Source organism: Girardinichthys multiradiatus, chromosome 14, assembly GCF_021462225.1.
Source record: "Girardinichthys multiradiatus isolate DD_20200921_A chromosome 14, DD_fGirMul_XY1, whole genome shotgun sequence".
Lineage (NCBI taxonomy): Eukaryota > Metazoa > Chordata > Actinopteri > Cyprinodontiformes > Goodeidae > Girardinichthys > Girardinichthys multiradiatus.
Window position 1 is genome coordinate 26,330,034 of NC_061807.1, and position 21,872 is coordinate 26,351,905.

General features: G+C 39.6%; 2 protein-coding genes across 5 annotated transcripts in view; both read left to right on the forward strand.

Moving 5' to 3' along the window:
* The window catches only part of rgs12a (regulator of G protein signaling 12a), a 63,167-nt gene extending 59,622 nt beyond the window's left edge, over window positions 1–3,545 (forward strand). For all 3 annotated transcript variants that reach the window (XM_047385612.1, XM_047385614.1, XM_047385613.1), the window contains exon 18: window positions 944–3,545. In XM_047385612.1, the coding sequence (XP_047241568.1) occupies window positions 944–1,230 (287 nt within the window). In that variant the 3' untranslated portion in view covers window positions 1,231–3,545. The remainder of the gene's footprint in view (window positions 1–943) is intronic.
* Window positions 3,546–4,537: 992 nt separating this feature from the next.
* LOC124880279 (hepatocyte growth factor activator) lies at window positions 4,538–21,295 on the forward strand. 2 transcript variants are annotated; one of them, XR_007041283.1, is made up of 14 exons: window positions 4,538–4,834; window positions 4,913–4,955; window positions 6,870–6,963; window positions 8,753–8,814; window positions 8,904–9,041; window positions 10,775–10,906; window positions 12,513–12,623; window positions 12,974–13,148; window positions 13,782–13,879; window positions 15,658–15,922; window positions 16,943–17,082; window positions 17,609–17,749; window positions 17,889–18,005; window positions 20,913–21,050. XR_007041283.1 is itself a non-coding variant. In XM_047385314.1 (14 exons), the coding sequence occupies exons 1-14, from the start codon at window positions 4,784–4,786 to the stop codon at window positions 21,084–21,086; spliced, it is 1,767 nt and encodes a 588-aa protein (XP_047241270.1). In that variant the 5' UTR covers window positions 4,544–4,783; the 3' UTR covers window positions 21,087–21,295. The 2 variants fall into 2 exon arrangements, 1 of the variants encoding a protein (XP_047241270.1); XM_047385314.1 differs by having other exon boundaries at window positions 4,544–4,834; window positions 17,863–18,005; window positions 20,913–21,295.
* Window positions 21,296–21,872: the final 577 nt, after the last annotated feature.

Here is a 21,872-nt window from a genome sequence, read left to right on the forward strand (position 1 = left end):
TAGAGTGTGTGGTGTCAAGCCACAAGGCAAGCACAACACACCACACACGAACAGGTTTCAATCACGAACATTCAGGTGTCAGATGGGAAATCTCGCATACCCACTCAAGGTCAAACACGACTTCAGAGTAATTCCCCTTCTGCGTTTCCGTCTCGCTTTCTGATTGGCTACACGTCACATTCAACAGGCTGTGTGCTCGTTTGACACACTAGGATATCATGCCAAGACAATCCAACATGTTGCATATCATTGAATTTGAGGTTGGAGCCGTCGCAACGTCCTTAGCAGAATAGATCACTCTTTACACATCACACACGGCAGAAAGTCGGGTCAAAGTCGGCATAAGAATCCTGCCGTGTGAACCAAGCATTAGCTGCTTCTCTGACTATTACTTGTTTTGTCCAGCCTGTCAGTTAAGGTGGGCGACCATGTCTTGACAGATCTGCTGTTGTGCCATACTCTTTGCACTCTGTGATGTGAGAAACCTCCTATTTTTCCACCTGGAATTCTAACTTTAGGGGATCTTTATTCATTTTTCTCAACCTAGAAACTAGAAATATCACCTTGAGTGAAAATAAAACACATAATTACATCGACCATTTCAATCAAAGATCTGGTGGCGATGAACAGAAATGGGTTTTTTTGTTGTTCTTGTTTTTATGACATATTGCAACAAACTAAAACTGATTTTTTTGTACGCCGTTTTTCAAAGTGTCTGCCACTATGGGGCAAACTGTAAATACAGAGGTCGTACTTATTATAAGAAAGAATCACTGCTGTACATCGGCGTCCCTTTTAGGTTTTGACCTTGGGCAATGTTCATTTAATAATCATTGCAAAATGTTTGGAAGTTTTTTCCTCCTGTGATCCTCAAAGACCCAGATATTTTTGCCCTTTCATAAAGCATCAACTCATTCTTCTTATATTTTTCTCCCGTGCACAGAGAGAAGAATAGTAACAGCCCACAGCACCAGATCACCTGCCGAGAGAGCAGATGCAGCACAGACGCTTCAGGAGGTGATGGATGTCGAGGGGGTCCACCTAGAAGAAGTGAGGCTCGAAAAGTCCCAGGGAGAGGACTCCGAGCTCAGCTTGAGCTTTCAGGGTTACGTTGCCGAGCTGCGGCAGTGCCAGACCAAAATGAGGAACGCCCAGATGCCCCAGAATGGCAGCAACATGTCCGAAGGGAAGGACTGCCAGTCAGACATGTACAAGGCCACGATTGTATGAAGGGAACAATCCCATCCTCATCCACACTACTGCACTTTTTAAGCTTGAGGCACTGACGTCTGACTTAGGATATGTTAAACAACGGGCTGCATGTAAATATGTCATTCTCGCTCTCTTTGAAACAAATATCATGGTGATAGATGTAGTTTTGGTAAGAACTTTGTAAACACTCATGAGTGGCACATATTACATAAATTTTGGGCTTTTAATTGTTTATTTGAACCGGGTAATGGTAAAGAGATTTCAAAGAGGTTTTAAACTAGCACAACTTTGAAATTGTAGTTGATTTTCTCTAACGGAATTAAAATCTAAATTATACGGACAGGCTGAAATAAATATATACACCCTCACTGAAGTTTGGCTGAATGTCCCTTACCAATGTGTGCCTTGAACACATGCTTTCTGTAGCCATCAACAAGCCTCTACATAAATTCAGCCAGTATATTCACCCACTCTACTTGGCAGAATTGGCCATGTTCATTTAAAATGGTTAATTTCCAGGCACACACCTGGCCTTTGGTCCAGAAATCTGGAGATTGGCTTAATGTAAAGCCTGCTTTATCCGTTCCAATCCCAGTTTATGGATTTGAGATCAATATCCTGTTTGAACGTTGAGTTGTGTCAAAGTTTCAACTAATTTTGTGTGATGCAGCAGTGGCACTGGTAGCTAAACAGACCCATAGCATGATGCTACCACCACCATGCATAGGTTGGTTGGAAATCCTCTCTATGGGTTCCTAAATTAGCCACTCCTTTACTTGTACATATTTAGTGAGAAAAATAAATTATCCTATCGTCTAGTTTACAGAGAAGAAAAACAAACTTTGTTTACAAAAAAATATATATTTCTTCTAATAGAAGTTTCCAAAACCTTTTCTCTCAATAGGTTGTGTTGTAGTAAGAAAACTGTGTTACTGATTCCTAGTCTGCCAAATATCTGAATGAATCTTAACAAACTACCACCTTCTATATCTACAGAACCCCTCCTATCGGTTTGATTCAGTAAAATTTATTTTGGCTCTTCACTCACCTTGAATCCTCCAAACATTTTTCTTGTCCTTTAAGCCAAATAACTCAGTCTTTGTCTCATTTGACCATAAAACTTGTCTTTGGATGACATTCGGCTTGTCCAGGTGGGCAGCTGCAAATTTCACTCAAACTTGAAGGAGTTTTGGAGCAGGAGTATCTTTCGTGGTTGGCAACCTCTCAGTCTATGATGTTGTAAAAGTGGGTTCACAGTGGAGATTGACACTGGTGTTTAACCAGATTCCCATTTACAGGCTAGTGCCGGGGTGTTTCTAGGGTTGTTGTTGATAATTCAAACCCATTTCCCTCAATCCGAAGGGGACAGTTTGGGCCCGAGAGCTGAAACATGGACACTGCTGGGTCTTCCAGCAAGACAAAGATCCAAAACACGCAGACACTGAAATGGACAAAGTAGACTAACATTACGGTTTTGAAATGGCTTGACCTAAGTTCAGACATCAACCTCTTTGAACATGTGTGGACCATTCCTAAAACAGTGCCAGAAAACCAAGCAGGTTGAAATGAACTCTACGATTTCTAATAAGAAAAGTGATATCCAGAAAGAATTATCCCAGAACCTTGTTGATGGCAACACAATCTCTGTGGTGGAAGTGACATTCAACCAAATGTTTCAGAGGGGAGCTATATAGTTTTTCACCTGTGTGGAGAAGAGAAAATCCACAAAATCCACAAAGTTGTTGAATGATTATTGCATCCATAACAACCGAATGGTTCAAATTCTTCCTTAGAAACACAAAATTATGTTCACATTCATGCCGTGATTAGTGTAAACTTTTCACTGGAACTGTGTATCTCTTTACAATTACAGACTATTGTTGTTAAGTTTTAGTATTGTTATTTTTGGAGAGTGACAGGTTATTTTTTTCTTGTATTGTTAAATAATTGTGAAATGTAACTATATTTTTCCCCATGTTAGACAAAAAAATCACGATACAGTCCTGAAACTTTTTTCTATCAGGGTACAAATGTTGTTGATTGTATATTCTAACTCTTAAAATCCGTTTTTTCTGTGGTGAAAGACATCTCAGTCTAACTTTTAAAATTATTTTCTAACTGCTGGTATCTGTTAGAAAGGAGAAGCACAATGTAGAAAGGATTCAAACAGATGGTAAAACACAATTTCTTTGAGTAATTTTCTGTTTAAATGGTCTTCCTCTGTTACAGTAATACCTTTAACAGTACTTCTATTGTCTGTATTTTCTGCTTCTGTGGTTTTGAGATTGTCTAGATTGTTGAATGAATAAAAAACCTTCATGGTGACAGTTTCAGCAAAGTGAAATTCTCATCTTTTGTAGGAAAGTTCTTTTCAGCTGTGACCCAAAGTGTTACCTTTACAAATTTAAAGCCTCTTATTGGACATTTTTACCACATTCAATATCTTTGCTAAGTCACTCAGTACTGTAAATAATTAATGTTGCAGGTATTTGTTGAGACAGCATGCTCACACATTAGGATCAGGGGATAAACTGTCCAGCCTTCTCTTTATATTTTCAGCTCAGCATCTGGAGAGTGATTATTACAGCTGGTGAAAATTACTGGTTAGATTGTGGGACTGGGTAGTTTGTCTTGATGCAACATGTCAGAGCTGGAATGCTGACAACCAATGAAGCTTAAAAGATCAGTATGGCTCATTATTTTCATACCACACTTATCTCAAAGGTTTAGTTATTAATGAGGGCTTCATTAGAACTGTGACTCCTTCCAGATGTTAAATACAGCCTTAAAATCGACTTTCTCTTTCCTAAAAAAAGAAGAGCAGGACAGGACATGTTGACCCAGCTGAAGAGGTTTACCTGCAAAGACTTCTTTCAACGTGCTCCAAAGTCTCTTTTTTTCTCATTCCTGCAGAGCCATGGCATGATCCATGCTGGGTGTTTTATTTTGAAGCCAGACACACCTATGTTACAATTGGAGAATGTAGTAAATGACCTACATACGGTGGTAACTCATTTCGAAACACTTAACTTCCTCTACTTTTTTTACATCAGTAAATAATAGAAATAAATGTAACCTAATTACATAGTTTCTTCCGTTAGCTACAGTTGCTTTTCTTTTGTAATTAATTTACATAAGGTTGTCACAACTAGCCAGTCCTCCACCCTGTATGCATCACTAATAAAAATCAAGAGTGACTCAGATAAGATGGTGTTTTTATTATTTTTGGAGTGAGGTATGGCCCCTACCTCCCCACCTCTGCTTTCCGCCTTTGGGTGGAAAATTTTGCTCTCTGCTCTCAGTCGATTAGTTTCAGTGATGACCGTGGGCGGCTGCAGAGGAGGAACAGAGGGAACACCAGCCTGGATACGGGATGCTTTTGAGTTAGATCAGTCAAATGACGCAACAGGTTTACTCATCGCAGCCTAAAACCGTGAGGGACAGGATGATACTTGCAGGGACTCCCGGGTCTCCCATGACCGAGGGCTGGCTGAAGCTGACAGATATAACGTGACAGCTTCACGGACTTCAGGAAATTAACCTCTCTGGACGCCAGATGTAAACTTTCAGCATGGCATTCATCACGCTGGCTTTTCTGTTATTCGCTTTCAGCGGAGGAGCGGTAAGTTTTCCCCATTTCTGAGTGCGGATAAAAGAGAAAAAACAGTCAAATAACCACGTTTTCCCCATTAATTTTCAGCGCATGTTGGTATTTGGATCTGAAATAGCGCCGTCCAGTAAAGGTAGGCTTTTTGTTTCAGTCCTGGGGTCTCCTGTGGAGCGTTAGGGGACAGATGTGTAAGCTGTAGCTCTCTGGAAAGGAAGTAAAATGAAGTTTTAGTGAGAGACGCTCCAATATACATTGGCTTTCTATCTAGAGGTGGGTAGTGTTGCCAATATTGTACTCAAGTTATAGTAGTGTCACTTCAATATAGAGATGAAACATTTAATCGGATCAATTGTGATTAATCAATTATTGAATTAACCGTCATCAAATTAGGTAATTGAATAATCGTTAACTGGAGTATAAAGTCCCTAAAACAGGGCAAAAACACTCCACTCATAGCAAAACCTGGGCCAAAATTGCACAAAAAATATTTGTATTTAAGATGAAAAACCTTGTTTGTCTGTAAATATGCTCCATCCAGCACCCCTCAAGTGGCATACTTTTAGTTTCACCTGGTTCAAATTCTGTAAAACATCTCCTATCTTTTGCTATTCAATTATTAATTGATTAATCGAAAAAATAGTCAACAGATTAATCGATTAGCAAAATAATAGTTTGTTGCAGCCCTACTTCAAAATACTATTTAAGTAAAAGTTAAAAGTATGGTGCACTAAAAATGTTTTTTAGAAATACACTTTTTTGTTACTCGTTGCTACCCTTATCTGTCCCTGCCTATTGAATTCTCCCACATTTTGTCACATTACATTTACAAACTTTATTGTATTATAATGAGATTTTATCTGATGGACCAACACTAAGTATTGCATGTTGTGAAGTAGAAGGAAAGTGATACATGGTTTTCAACATTTTTTATAAATATAGATGTGAAAAGTGTGGCATACATCTGTATTCATCCCTCTCTACTCTTATACCTCTAATGTAAATGTCTATAGTTACTCCTCACTAACAGAGAGCTTTGTTCTCTCTTCCAGGACTTGCTTGTTCTTGCAGCTTGTTCTCAATAAATCATATGTCCAGAACTTTCTACATGCGTGATGTCCCATTGGTCAGAAATGTGAAATGGGCACTGTTATTAATTTAACAAATGCAACAATGGAGGGACCTATAAGGACTTTTGCACTTGAGTTTTTGTGAAGTATGAAATGTCCTGACCAGAAAAAAAACCTCTTTCCACCTTTAGTAAAATATTGAAATTATTTGCTCTTGTGGAGTATGTACAGGCTTTAAGTCTTTTGGGATATCTCTCTCACTACTGTGCATGATCTGAGACTGAAACCTTTGTCCATTCTTTGCGAAAAAGATCATGTTCTGTTCTGCATATTTTAGTTATTTCCCCACTGTTGCACACAACAATTTGAATTAGGTGTGCTGGAGCAGAGACACATCTAAAAAATGAAAGACTGGGGGTCCTGAGAACCAAGGTTGAGAACCCCTGATCTAGCCCATTGTAGCTCTGGTTGTATATTTAGGGTAGTTTTCTGACTGGAAGATTCAGCCTCTAACAGATCTTCTTCCAGTATTGCCCTGTAGCTAGCTCCATCTATTTCCCTTTTAACCTTGACCAGGGTTTTTGTCCCTGCTGAAAAAAATCATCCCCATATAATGATGCTGCCACCACCATGTTTCACCTTGGTGTACTGTGCAGTTTTCTGCCATGCAAAGCGCTTTGCCAGTAGGCCAGAAAGTTATGTATTGGTCTCACCTGACTAGAGAACCTTCTTCCACATGTTTGCTGTTCCCTCTACAAAGCTTGTGGCCATCCATCTTTCAGCAATTGCTTTCCTTTTGCCACTGTTCCATGAAGGCCAGTTTGTGAAGTGCACATCTAATAGTTCTTCATTCAACAAATTCTCCCACCTGAGCTGCTGATCTCTGCAGCTCTTCCAAGTTTAACAAGTTTGAATACTAATTGTACACAAAATTTCAGTTAGGGAAAGCCACTTTATACTTTCTTTTTGTTTTTTTCCAGTTCTTACCACATCTGGCAAAGAATGTAAATTCCCTTTTCGTCAAGGTGGAAGGATTCATCAACACTGCATCACCATCTCCAGCTCCAAACCATGGTGAGTCCCAATCAGTCAACTGGATCTGCTTTTTTAGATGCACATGCCATCAGTAATCTGCGACTGGGACATAGCGATTTTCTGAATTATCATTGCTGCTGTTTGTAACTTCAGCAGTGTAGTCACACCTAATTACAGCTGGCTGGGGATTTATGGAACTGTGTCTTCATAGCACAGAGCTGAATGAGGTAATGAGCCAAAAAAGAGAGGCTTGGATAAATTACTTATTGTTGAATTGTTGGCAGGACTTCATCATTTCATCATATTTTTATTACTTTGTGTTATCTCAATCAGCTGAGTTAAAAAGTAGCATAAGATAAATACAGACACTTCCTCCAAAACTCTGATTATACCTGAAGTTTATATTACAGTTAGTTTAGACAGTTCATCCTTTGGGCGTATAAACAGCTGCTGCAATACAAACGTAATGAAGTATTTCTTTTCTTGTTACTTCAAGTCATAACATCTTCCTATTTATTATTTTGGAAGAAACAACCCAAGACTCGCTGAAGATCTTTCCAGCTGTCGTCACTTGGAGACGAGTCAGGAAGGGTGGATGCCAACAAGTTAGAGCAACTTATATGCAATTATATATGGCCCAACAACTGAGGTCCACCTACACATAACGTTTCTGCAATAAGACCCCACATGTCTCTGTAGTGAGCTCATGGGCTCAGTGTTGCAGCCGGATTGTAATTCTGTGTTTTAAATTCACTAAGCGGAACTGTGACAAGTGCAAGGTTGACAAATGCAAGAAAATGTGTTTTTGCTGCAGATTAGTGAACAAATCTAAATATCAGGCAAAGAATACATTCAAAAAGTCGTTTTTGAATGTATGTATCAGTCTGGACTAGGGCAGCTGTAGCTACAATGTAGCTTAACACTGTCAGTGTGTGAATGTGTGAATGAATGGGTGGATGACTGATTGTACTGTGAAGCGCTTTGGGATCTCTAGGGACTTGATAAAGCGCTATACAAGTGCAGACCACTTACCATTTCATTTAGTAATGGAATAAAGCTGTCTGACCTAACTGCCCCTACGTAGAAAAATTGTTGCCTCTTAAACCTAATAACTAACTAGTTGTATCATCTAGTCTTTGGCCCACTTACCACACTGGAGGGTTTTTGAGTGGCCTGTTTAAGGTCATGTTGCAAGATCTCAAGCAGATTTAAGTCTAGACTTTGACTAGGCTACTTCAAAACCTTCCGTTTTTTTAGCCATTCAGGTAGAGAGCAAATTCGACTAAAGCAATACGTTCATATCCAGATAACAGCAAAGCAGCCCTGACATTGAGGGTGAGGGAACATTCATCTGTGCAGACAGAACCTCTGCATGAGACTGATTAACAATATTACTAGCCCATTGCTGCTATATTTGACAACCACTGGCTTGCCTTTTTGGTTTGAAATGGAAACTTACATAGATACGCTACAGTATCAGGTGAATTGAAAGGCAATACTGGAGCATTACGTAGTAAAACGTGTGGATCTACAAATGCAATTGACAGTCAGAGCAGATAGTGCAGGGCAAATACCAACTCATATAAGGTAGCTGATGGACAATATTGTTGAGAACCAACATATGAACCAAACATATAGTATGTCAGGAAATAAATATACCTAAAGGTATATTTATTTCTCTTAAAACTAAACTGTGCAAGTGTTTTAATACATTGTGCACAAATCAAAAGTGAAATCATCTTCATCTGTGCATCTTACCCACCTGCAGTGCTCAGTTCAAACTAAAAGAAAAGGGAACTGTGAAATTTTCTTGTTTCTCCTGTCGTAGGTGCTCCCTTACACACAACTTTGATCGGGACAGACAGTGGGGCTTCTGTGCTCAATCTAGTGGTGAGTGCACCTAACTGACCGTGCCAGTCCATTTTAAGTGCAGTTCCACTCACTTCCTTAATTGAGTTTTGTTTTTCTGCCTTTCTAAGGGACATCTCGTAGAGGACTTGATCCCTGTCGGTGGAATAATCCGTGTCAGAACGGAGGTGTCTGCACAGCGATCCCGCAAACAGGCTCTTTTCAGTGTTTGTGTCCAGAGACGTTTACCGGGAGTTGGTGCGAGCAAAGTTAGTTATTATTCTAATTTTATACTGGTGTTGATTTAATATTCAGCAAAGAAAAGTTCAATTGTCAATAATATAAACAGAGTGAGTTAGATTTAGTTGACTGGACAAAGCCCCGCATGATGTACATGGCCTGTTTGATGATTAATACCTGAAAGAGAACAACAAACATGATCTTTATAATGCCTTGCAAAAGTATTCTTGTTACAACCACAAACTTTAGAGTATTTTATTGGGATTTTATGTGATAGACCGACACAAAGTAGTGCACAATTGTGAAGGGAGGAAAATGATGCAGTTAAATATTTTTGTAAATAAAAGCCTGATTGGTGTTCGTTTGTAGACAGCCCACCTAAATCAATACATAGAAGCAATTGCAGCTGCAGGTCTTTTAGGGTATATCTCTACCAGCTTTGCATATCTAGAAACTTACATTTTTGCCCATTCTTCTTAGCAAAAAAGCTCAAGATCAGTCAGACTGGATGGAAAACATCTTTGAACACCAACCTTCACATCTTGCCACAAATTGCATTTAGGTCTGACCTTTGACTCTGCAATTTTAACACCAAAATAGGCTTTGATGTAAGCATGCCATTGTAGCTCTGACGGTATGCTAAGGGTCACTTTGTCATTGGGAGGTAAATCCCATTCTTCTGGCCCCAGTCTTGTAGCCCTAAACAGGTTTTTTTGCAGCATTGTCCTGCATTTATCTCCATCCATCTTCTCATCAGCACTAACCAGCTTCCCTGTCCCTACTGAAGTCCCCACGGTATAATGCTGCCGCTAGCATGTTTCAATACAGGGATAGGATGTTTAGAGCAATCTGCAGTGTAACTTTTTCACCACACATAACATTTTGTATGAAGATGAGAAAGATTCCGTTTGATCTCATCTGACCAGATCACCTTCTTCCACATGTTTGCTGTCTCCCCTACATGGCTTGTGATAAACCGCAAACAGGACTTCTGGCTTTCTTTCAACAATAGGTTTCATTTAGCCACTTCCTTTGAGAATAGATTTGTGGACCACCTGAGCTGTTGATCTTTGCAGCTCCTCCAGAGCTACCATGGGACTCTTGGCAGCTTCTCTAATTAATGCTCTCCTCACCTGGCCAGTAAGTTCATGTTGACAACTATTATACAACAAGTGGACTCTATTTACTACTTAGGTGGCTTCTGAAGGCAATGGAAAATGTATTTATTTTAGAGGAATCAGAGTAAAGCAGTTAAACACAAATGCAATCTTTGTTTTACACATTTGTGTTCATAAAAAATACATAACCAAGTCTTAATTGTTTTAGTTTCGCAAATTTGCACTACTTTGTGTTGGTCTATCAAATAAAATCCCATGAAATACCGTGAAGTTTGTTGTTTAAATGTGACAAAATGTGGAAAAAGTTCAAGTAGAACGAAGACCATAGCAAAACACTTCATGTTGCTGTAAAGTTGCTTTTATTTTATAAAAAAATCCCTGTAATAAGCATGCATTTTGGGGTATTTTTTACACACTTATGATTTTAAGCCAGCGTTTCCAGAGAAATCAAATACTATCTAATTAGTTCTGATTCACTTGTAACTAAGGTTTCCCTATTTCTGCCACTTGCAATCAAAACAACAGAATAAAAAAATTAAAGCCACTTTTCATGCATTCTGCACAGCCCATCCATCAGAGAGCTGCTTGCTACACTCCATCGAGCTCTTTAATCTCGTCTCATGTTTCCACCCGCTGCCTTTCAGAGAAGTGCTATGAAGCAACACACCTGCGGCATTATGACATTGGAGAGTCTTGGGGACGAATTCACCTCCGTAACGTGGAACAGTGCACATGTGAGGCAGGGGAAATCAACTGTCAAAGAGTCCACTACACAAGTAAGATATGCTTTCTGCCTTTGTTGCTGTGCCTAAACCGTGTCCTGTTTGTGCTTTGTTGCGTCCTTTTGTTGGCTTAATAAGAGTGAAACTCAGTATGAGAGGTTACAGTGACCTGAGCAGTGTTTACTTTGATGTCCCGTAACAGTGACTGTGCTAACACGTTACAGAAACCTAAACATTCAAAGCTTTTTAAAGAAAAAATTATAAATGAACATGTAGAAGGAACAGCATGAACAAGCTGCTGCTCTTATTGAGATTATGTGTTTCCTCTCATTCTGACGGAAAAAGCAGTTTCTTCTTTTTCAAAGAACCTCAGAGCAGAAGGAGATATGGAGCACCGGCCCTTCCCTTTCTTTGATCACAGCTCCATAGTTACAGGAGTAACCTGGCCTTTGAATAAAAGGCAGATTATATGACTCACAGTGACTCAGGCTAGGTGTTTTTATAGGACACACCCCCCGGGTCCTCACTGAGCTTTCATCTCAGCAGAGGATGTTCATTGACATTTGACAGATTTTCTAGCATAAAAGCGAGATAAGCACTGGAGCGTTTTTTAAATCCCCCCCCCCATGTGCAACAGTTTTTCATCATCATGGTATGGGCTTAAATATGACTGAGGCAATTATGCCATGAGGCTAAAGCTAAATTGGAATTTATGTTATGTTATGACCTACTCAATTGTTCCATGACAGTTCTCCTTTATACAGTAAATGTTACTGCAAAAGAAGCTAGGTGCTCACAGTGTTCTGTCAAGCATACCAATAGAAAATAGAGTGGAAAGAAAAAGTGTGGTAGAAACAGGTGCACAACAAAACAGGGAAAACCGATTCAAGAGTTTCAGGGAGAATCACAAGGCATGGACTGCGGATGAAGTCATAGCTTCAAGAACACCCACACACAGATATATCCAGGACATGGACTACAACTCTTAACATTGCTTGTGTTAAGTCAGTCCTGAACCAGAGACATTGCCAGAAGTGTCCTACCATGGCTAAAGGTGTGTACATACTGCGCAAGAAACAGAAAATGTGTTTCTTGACTCGAGGTGATGGGAAGTGGATCCAAGCTCCTTCTGGCCAGGGCATACTTCACAAGAAGCTCAATTGATTTAACACCTGGGAAAGTTCCTCGCTCGCAGAAAAGAGGGAATGGCAACATTTCCGCTTTTCCACATGAACCACACCCACTTCAAATTTCTCACCAGTCACACAATAGTGTTTGGACACCACACACTATTGAATAGCAGTATAGAAAACAAGCTGTGAAAACTCCCAAACCAGGAAGACAATGATGTTATTCTTTTCCTGCAGTTGTGGGAAAGAGAACAAGGTTCCTTTAGGGTTTTTACAGACCTTAGAAGAAAAGGACTAAACAGCCGCTCAGCGTCCAAAGTCCTCTTTTTAAATTAAAGTAAATATTGCATTTTATTTGGAAATAAAGGTCCCAGAGTATGAAAATAAGATTGGTAAGCCTTATTTGACATTACAAATGACAACAAACGGTCATGTAGAAGAAAACTGACAAAGAGCTAGCGCACGCTTTTACTCTACTCCTTATTTATGTTGTTTTTAGGAAAAATACATAATTACATTTCATTTTTCAGTGTGTCGCAGAAACCCTTGTAAAAATCAGGGAACATGTCGGCTGATTACATCCACCGGAAAGGAAGTGTGTTACTGCAAAAATGGTTACAGTGGACCTAACTGCAGCCTTGGTAAGTAACCCTAACATGAGTTTGTTTCACTCTCAAACAAGTACATAATATCCGATATCTAAGTAAATAGCTTAATTATATATAAAACCCACATTTTACGTGCTGAATATGATAAAATAAAGTATTTTAGATTATCCCACACAGACGCACGTCTGTTTGTGGCTAGATCAGAAGACGAGTGTTTCCATTTTCTAGTTATTCATGGATGCATTTACACTATATCTGTTTTCATTTGTATGTTCATGACTATTGTGTGAATTATGGCAGCAGGTGACGAGACAAGTGACATTTTCTCACAGTAGAATTATTTTCCCAGATTGAATTTGTTTTTTGTGTCTCTGCTCGTGCAGTGCCAGAGACTGAGTGCTACAAAAGCAGGGGCACGGGCTACAGAGGAGTGGTGAACGCCACAGAGTCCGGCGCCAGGTGTCTGCCCTGGAACTCCGACCTGCTCTTTGACGAGCTCCATCTAGGCACGGTGAATGCATCGGCCCTCAAGGGTCTCGGGGACCATGCCTTTTGCAGGTGTGTGCGTGCTGAATCCTCCTGCAAAGTCGCCATTACAGCAGGCACAAAATTTTATATTAAAACAGGCGGGCAGTCTTATCAGGGCAACCAGGCTTGCTGTTATATTTCCTATAAATTCTATTTTAAGGCAGAAATTTCCAACCTTTTTAAAAACCCTTTGCTAGCAAAACCTGTGTTCCCCTTATCGCCAAATGGCAACGCTTGTGCCCCATGTAGACGAGGCTTCACACTGCATGTAATCAGAAGCCACCAGCAACCATGAAACCACTGTGAGCGTTCGAGAAGCACATGGTGAAAAAGGTCTTATCTCTGACACAGTTGCTCTGTGTCCGGTTCCCACTGTTTTTCTTTAGGTGTTACTGTTGCCATGACTACCCTGCAGCCATATAATACACTTACATCAAACGTTATGCGTTTAAAAAAAATCCAGACGTCCAAGAAAGACAATTTCAATCAAACGTCAGGTTTATAAAATGAGTAGGAGAAGCATTTTTACATTTCATTGTGATGACAGGAAAGGGAATCCTATCTGAGACTGAAAAACAGTTTTTTTCATTTGTTTACCCTAAAAACTGATGTGAGAGGATTGAGTTCTATGTTGTATAATCCATTGCAACTGTGTGTGCACAGAAACCCAGATGGGGACAAGAAGCCTTGGTGCTACACGGTAACTGACAGCGCCATCTCCTGGGAGTACTGCGACATCCCCTCCTGCGTAATGCCAGTTTGTGAGTAACTGAGGGGTAAAGAGCAAAGGACATTTGCTGACTTTTACAAAACTGGCCTTTTGTATTAGGTCTGGACATTAATATGTAGTCAATTGCATGAAAAAGTACTCAGAGAAGATGTGACACTAGAAAGAACGGCGTAATTTAATTGTAATTTGGTGGATGAGCAGTACAGTGATGGGCAAGGAGCTGGCATGTCTGGAATATGAGGGGGTCATGTCAAGAGTCCAGTACCTGTGTCCAGATCGCAGATGTTAAGGCGGTTCTGTAATACATCAGTGTCCAAATAATTAAAGGCTTATTTGTATTCAGTTGTGTTTTATAATAAGAATAAGGCAAACAGTGTCGATCAGTCTTATCTGTTAATAAGTTCACATTTACTATTTTGCAACCACACCCACCATTCATTTTGTCACCCCAAAGTATACCATGCAATGATTATTCAGGTCCAGTTGTATCTTAACTCTCTAAGCCTTGATTTATCAACACAGTGACACTTTGACGTTTGAGAATAGGATCAGCACTTCATTATACGCCAAGACGTTTGATTAAAGACCTTGGCGTTTGTGATTTTAAAAGAAAAATTGAAAGCACAGGAAATGCTGCTAATCTCCACTGAGTCATGCTGCTCTCAAAAGCAGAGGTTATCTAAGCAGCTTTTCTTGAACCTGGACTCAGTGAGATACTGTGGGGCAGAAAAAGGCACGACTCCCCCCGAATCAGCCAGTCATGGCAGGTGCAGCTGAATGTTTGTGTGCTGAGTGGGATCTGGCACATTTGGCTCTCTGTTGTCATGATGCCAGGGGGAACGCACAGAATTCACAAGCGATGGCCATCTGCTGATCAGCATACGATTTGCATTGAGAAGAGGTTGTGTCAACCCAAACACCATCACCTTAAAGCGGCATTCATGATTCGTGTAACAGGAAGAAAACCAGCAGCATTACTCCAAATATCCACAAGGAAACTACTTACAGTGTTGTGAAAAAAGTGTTTGCCTTCTACAGATTTCTGATCCTCAAGCAATTTTTTTTTATATCAGATAAAAAAATAATGGCAATATCATTTATTAAGGGGAAAAACAGCTATCCAAATCCACTTGGTCCTATGTGTAAAAGTAATAACCCCCCAAACCTGATTACAGGTTGTGCCCTCGTCAACAACTGCCTTCAAGCATTTTTCATAACTGACAATGAGTCTTTTACATCACTGCGGGGCAGTGGACTTGAGCTCAAGGTCACAAACTGGTGGCCAGCTATTCCCCTTAAGGATTTTCTTCATGGCACCTGATCTCTCTAATGAAGGTTCTCCAATGTTTCATATTTTTCTCCATTTGTGAATAATGGCCCTCACTGTGGTTCACCGAAGTCCCAAAGCCTTAGACATCTTTATAACCCCTTTCCAGACAGATAGCTGTTAAATTTCTTGAGATCAGGGTATCGTTTTGCTTTTTGAGATGTTTTCATCCTACCTTATGTTGTCAGACAGGTTCTAGTTAAGTCATTTCTTGATTCTACAGGGTTGGCAATAATCAGGCCTGGGTGTGGATAGTGAAATTCAACTCCAACTAGAGGGTGATTACTTTTTACATAGGGTTTAGGTTGGTTTGGATAACTTTATTCCCCTAATCATCATTTAAAAGCTCCAATTTGTATTTTATCAAATTGTCTTGGTGTGGTATTAAAATTTGTTAGATGATCCGTGACCTTAATTTATTTAGAAAGTAACAGCAGTAACCTAATGTTTGGAATAATTTCCTGTTAACATCTTTTTTTCAGCTTCTTCTCGAAGGATTATCACATTGAACGCCCTGCCCAACATAAAAAAGAACAACTCCTCTAAGCCAGCCAGAAATCCTGTGTGCGGGGTAAAACACAAGAAGAGGTTAGCAGTAGCCAGGGGTCGGATATTCAGAGGAAACGCTGCCCTGCCAGGAACCCATCCTTGGATGGCAGCAATTTATATCGGACCGTCAGATTTCTGTGGCGGCAGTCTGATCTCTTCCTGCTGGGTCCTCTCTGCTGCTCACTGCTTCTTCAGCAAGTACGTAATGCACTACGTATTAAATATAAACTAACAAATGTCTTTAATCCAAATACTTTATATATATTTCTTAACAAGATGTGAAAACCTCTAAGCAGCAAAAGGGGAGAATTAGGTTCTCTAACTGTTTTAAACCATTGTAGTTGGAGATTTAGTTTAGTTCCCTTAGCATTAGAGCTTCACTTTCAGACTCAGCATCACGGATCCTCCACCTTACTTAAAAGTATAGGGGGTACTGCTATTTTGTAAGCCAGTTTTATCTTTGTAGCTGATGAGCTCAATCTCATACTCATCGTTCCAGGTAAGGCCCCAGTGGAGTTCAGCAAACCAAATGTTTACCTTTGTGTCGGTGGAAAATAAAATGCCTCTTTCTTGTTATGCACACCACTCTGTTACTTACTACATATTTATGTCTGAGGGTTTTAGCTAAATGAAAATATACAGAAATTGTTATTGGTTCACAATAATTATGAAATCTATGACTTTGTGAAGTATATTCAAAATGTATGTATGTAAGGTAAAATAAAAAAGGTTAAATAATGTATGTTAAGTGGCAGGAAGAAACTATTACTATGTAAATATCTTCAGCCTACAATGCACCCATTATCGAAAGGCTACTTCACTGCACTAATTATATCAAGTAGTGGAGCTCTCTAGCTAAACAGTGCTCAAGATGCTATGTTGCCAGTGCTATTTCTCTTATTTTTAGGTCTTTGACCTATTCCTGACAGGTTTTTTGTTTGTTTTGTTTAATTTCTGCTTTTTTTTGCAAACATTAATTTCATTGATTTATTTGAAAACAAGGACGAAAGTAAAGTTTGCCTGTGTGCTTATGCTGCCTGAAGAAGAGAGTGGCTAGATTACGCTGTGGGGATCCTTCTTGGCAGATTCCCTTCTCAGTGAGGAGTTTTGTGATGATCTGGCTTTGGACAGACTAGCTGCTTTTGATATAAAAAAGTCCTATTTTATTGAGACCACCCTGTGTTTTTTACATTTCACAAACTGATTGTCCTCCCACAGCCCCCTGAAGTCTCAGCTTCGTGTGGTACTCGGCCAGCACCACTTCAACGTCACCGGTCCCAACACTCAGACCTTTGCTGTGGAGGACTACATCTTCCAAAAACAGTTCTCCACCTTTAATCCGACACTACATGACATCGGTAAGTAATCCTTGGTTCTTGCATTAGTGGTGCCCTGGAAGAGCGCCTCCATCTACAATCTACTAATCAAATAAAATATAGGAAATTCACTAAACTCTGGAGTGGGATGAAACAGATTGCAGTCCTTCAAAAAGGTTGTAAAACAGTCTCCCCATTCTCAGCAGCAAGCACCAACTCAACATTGCCATTAGATGCATAAAAGCAATAAAAAACATGTTTAAGCTGCAGCTGACAGATACAGTCCAAGCAGCCCATTTTTTTAAAACTTAAAAAAAAATTAAAGATTCAGTTACAAATGTCCCGATGAGTCACCGTAGTTTGAAGAATTACTGTCTTTGTTTAGAAACACTCAAATGAGTTAAGACCCCCACCCTGTGTTCATAGCTGTGCGTCACTGAGCAGCTGTGTCCCTGTGCTCTTTATAGTTGGGTGTGGCCACCTTATGAGGCAGCGGAGTCTTCAAGCCTACCACTTGTTTCACAGCTTTCAAACCCATTTTATAAGTTTGTGTTTTTTTTTCTCCCAGTTCTAATCAAGCTGAAAAAGCAGGACGGGCGGTGCGTGAGGAAAACCCCGTTTATCAGGCCCATCTGTCTCCCAGAAAAAAGCATGCAGTTTCCTGCAGGCTACTGCTGTGCTATAACTGGCTGGGGACGCACGCGCGAAAGTGAGTGAAATCACTTCTGAGAGGAGTTCATTTACTTCCCAATCCTCTAGAAGAAGTTTTAGATGCTTATCTTTTGCATAAATAATGAGTTATTTGTGGTTTTGATTTTACAGAGGCAAATGGTTACTCTACTCTGCAGGAGGCAGGAGTCAGGCTGGTTTCTCATGACGTCTGCAAGAGGCCACAAGTGTACGGAAACCACGTCACTGACGACATGATCTGTGCGGGGCTCAGTGGATGCGTGGACGCGTGCCAGGTAGGGGCCGCATTCAGATGGGGAGAGGATGATCAGGGGGGTTAAAGCTTCCATTCTGAATCAAGACTGCAGCGGTTACTGGGAAGACAGTGAGGAAAAACTGTAACCCAACTCTGAGGTACTATATCTAATATAAATTACATTAACAGTGACAGGAAGGAGGCGAAAGCTGGAACCCAGATTAGTAATTTTATGTTTAATGATTTGGTCTGTTCAAAAGTATTCACAACCCCTTTTTACATTTTGTCACATTGCAATTTTAGCTTTAATTTGTTTAACTGGGATTTCTATGCCATAGACAACAGGTGTCAAGCTCCAACCCTCTAGGGCCGGTTTCCTGCAACTTTTAGATGTGCCTCTCCGTCAGCACCTCTGAATCACACAATTGGGCCATTAGCAGAACCCCGTAGAACTTGAGTGCACAAGGAAGTAATTTAGTCCTTTGATTCAGGTGTGTTGGACCTGGGACCCATCAAAAAGTTGCCGGGCAGTGGCCCTGGAGGACTGGGGTTTGACGCCCCTGTCATAGAACAACATAAAGCAGTGCATCATTTTGAAGTGCAAGGAATTTATAATTGGTTTTCAAAACTTTTTACAAATGAATCTGAAAAGTTTGCCATGCATTTGTATTCAGCCCCCTTTATGTGCCTAAATAAATGTGTAACCAGTTGCCTTAATAATTCAAAGTGTAATTCAGCTGAAGCCAACCTAGAATGATTGGAGAGTGTCTTGCCACAGATTCTCAATGTGATTTAGGTCTGGACTTTGACTGGACCATTCCTACACATTTATGTATATTGATATAAACCATGGGTGTTTTTTAGAACATCACTTATAACACACAGTGTTACTATTTTATCACTGATATGCAGAGCATGAATGCATCCCACTAGAAATAAACTTTTCCACCAAATATTGCATCCAAGCAGTGATTCGCAATTGCAGTATTGCACACATTGAAAATGTAATGATGATTGCAACTCCATATAGTGTGCAGATCTAAGTTGAGAAAACCTCCAGGTCACAATTACCTTTTTTTAGTTAAAAACATTATTTCATTGCGATTCTTTTAAATGCTCAACAATACACTAAACATGCAATATTTGAATTAAATGAACAAAGTAGTCAGCAAGTTTGCCTTTGAAAAACCAAGGCATATAAATTACTACAGGAGTCAATTGTTTTCAATCTTGTTGGTCTAGAAAAAAATATTTGATCTACTCTTAGCAACAGTGAAAGTACAGTGGTGCTTTTTCTCGGAGAAAGCTTGCTGCATTTAGTCCAGTTGAATGAATAGATGCACCTAAATTAGCTTTTAAATAACAGTGTCTGGATGTGTGTGGTACATTTTATTGTGAAATAAAAATTAAATAGTAAACAAATCAATACTTTGTGTTGTGCCTAGCATTTTCCATTTCAGGAAAATTTTAATTTGTCTGCATCTTAATTTAAAAAGCCTTCTTTTTGTGAAAATCCCACACTAAGAAATGTATTTTTAAAAATCTCATCTACATTGATAGTCGGTGCTGGCAGGCAAAATTTGTACCATTCTCGCATCGCGGGCTGCAGACAATCATTTTGAGTGCCCCAAGTTGCAGCCCTGGCTTCTTGTTGGCGTTGTTATTCTGCAGGATATTGAACGTCCATCCCAGTCTCAAGTCTTTTGCTTACTAATCAGGTGACTTTCAGTAGCAAGGGGTTGCACTGGGTTTGTTAAGGGGTATCAGAGTAAAGGGGGCTGAACACAAATCCACATCACCCTTTAAAAAGAAATTGTGCATAATTTCCTTTCTGCTTCACGAATATTTGCTGCTTTGTCTATCACATAAAATCCTAATAAAATGCATTGAAGTTTTTGGTTGTAAATGTAAAAAAGAGCAAATGTAAAGAAAATCCTCTGAAGTTGGCTGAACGTCATTTGAGGTCCATCAGATTAATTGCGATAAATAGGTGTGAACTCAAGAAGGCTGAATCCTAAAATATAATCAAAATGTTCTTCAAAAGTCTTTTAATTTAAGGGTGTGCAGACTTGTACAACCAGGTTATTGCACTGTTTGTATTTATTGGATTAGGTCATAGAAATTTGGGTTTTTCAATTTTGGGAAACAAGTTTTTAACATCAATTTGGAAACTGTAAAGGATATGTGTTGCATCAAAGGTGGAAAAAGTTTTGAAAGGATTTATTTTGGTCTTATTTTTTCTATATCACAACACGGTTTATATCTGTACAATGCATCATCAAGTACAGCGTTTTGAAGTTTACATGTGTAATATTATATTCCAAAGAGGTGTTCCAGTTTTTAGAGAAGCGAAGGTTCTGCTTGCTTCTGATGGCGAAAACAGTGTTGGTCTAATATTGTAAAGAAAGGCTTCATTCAAAGTTTTATTTCTGTTGTTTTTGAGAAATTTAGGTTAAACATTTTATATGTGTATTTTTCTTCATTGAATTATTAAGTTATTGATGGGTTACAGGTTAAAGGGGAACAGATAAACCTAGTCCAGCCTGCCTCTGCTTTTTTTTCCCATTAAATACTGGGAGTAATGGTTAATCATGATGAATTCTGGTCAAAATCAACTCCAAATTTGACCTCCTGCTTGGGTTTTGGAGCACTGACGTTAATAACTTGCTTTCTAATTAACAGTAAAGAGCAGCACATGAGATGCCAGCAGGGGTTTCCCTGAGAGAAGTGGAAGTTTGAGATGCTCTGACAGATTCACAAGCAGCTGCATTTAAACCCCATCCTCTCACTGTGAATGTCACAGCGGACTGTTTACCTCTTCGGCAGAGAGCAATTTTTAGTTATGCATTAGGTTTCAAGTGTGTGACTCAGCTGTTTGCATGTGTGCGCTTTGATCTGTCATGTATGTTTACTCGTGTGAGCTGTATCTACTTACGTGCTTCCTCAGGGCGACTCTGGGGGCCCCCTGGCTTGCGCGAAGGGTGATGTCAGCTTCCTGTACGGGATCATCAGCTGGGGCGAGGGCTGCGACCAGCCAGGAAAACCTGGAGTTTACACAAGAGTGGTCAGTTATCTCGACTGGATCCATTCAATAATCAAAGGCAAAAGCAGGACTTCATGACAGCCCTATACCTGGAAATTTGATGTACTATCTGTGATACTCTGTAGTTTATATATTATATTTTACTTGTTGTATATTTTCATAATATTTTTGGAAGTATGTGAGAAACATATACTTTTTAACTGTGAAATACATTGTGAGTGAATAAACTTTAAATGACTTGACAAACCTTGTTTCTTTAAGATTAATAAAAATGCTTTATAACAAAATGATTGCATCAAAACTTGTTTTTATCTGAACAAATGGATGGATTTCAAGTCCTGTAAATCAATTTTTTTCTTCCAGCCTAAGGAAACTGTCAACAGGAGGTAAAAGTCATGTATTTAAGAAACGAGATTTAAACTGATCCAAGTGGAGGGACAGCAGCCAAAAAAGCAATTATTCTGGGAGGGAAAAAGGGAAAAATACAGAGTTATGCCAGATTACATTAGATCAGACCTTAGAAGTATCAATATGTCCTTCCTGTCTTGTGGAGTGATTATTATCAGTAAATCTAGTGGAGGTTAAGAGGCAGGTCCAACAAGCATCACTAAAACGCAGCTGAGGAGATGTGAAAAAAGTCTTAAAAATTGCTGCTCTTTCTAAGAGTGAGCTTTAGATATTTATTATTCCTGCTCCCCCAAAATATTCTCAGCAACAAACTGCCTTCAAATATTCAGCTAATTAGTAAATAGACTCCACTTGTGTCTAATTTCATCTCAGTATAAATGCAGCTGTCCTTTAAAGGCCTCAAAGGTGTGTTAGAGAACATTAGTGAACATACAGCATCATGAAGACCAAGGAGCA

Coding starts and splice junctions, on each gene's coding strand:
- LOC124880279 (XM_047385314.1), top strand. CDS start 4,784: ATGGCATTCATCACGCTGGCTTTTCTGTTATTCGCTTTCAGCGGAGGA. Junction 8,815..8,903: donor CTTCTGTGCTCAATCTAGTG/GTGAGTGCACCT, acceptor TGCCTTTCTAAG/GGACATCTCGTAGAGGACTT. Junction 9,042..10,774: donor CGGGAGTTGGTGCGAGCAAA/GTTAGTTATTAT, acceptor GCTGCCTTTCAG/AGAAGTGCTATGAAGCAACA.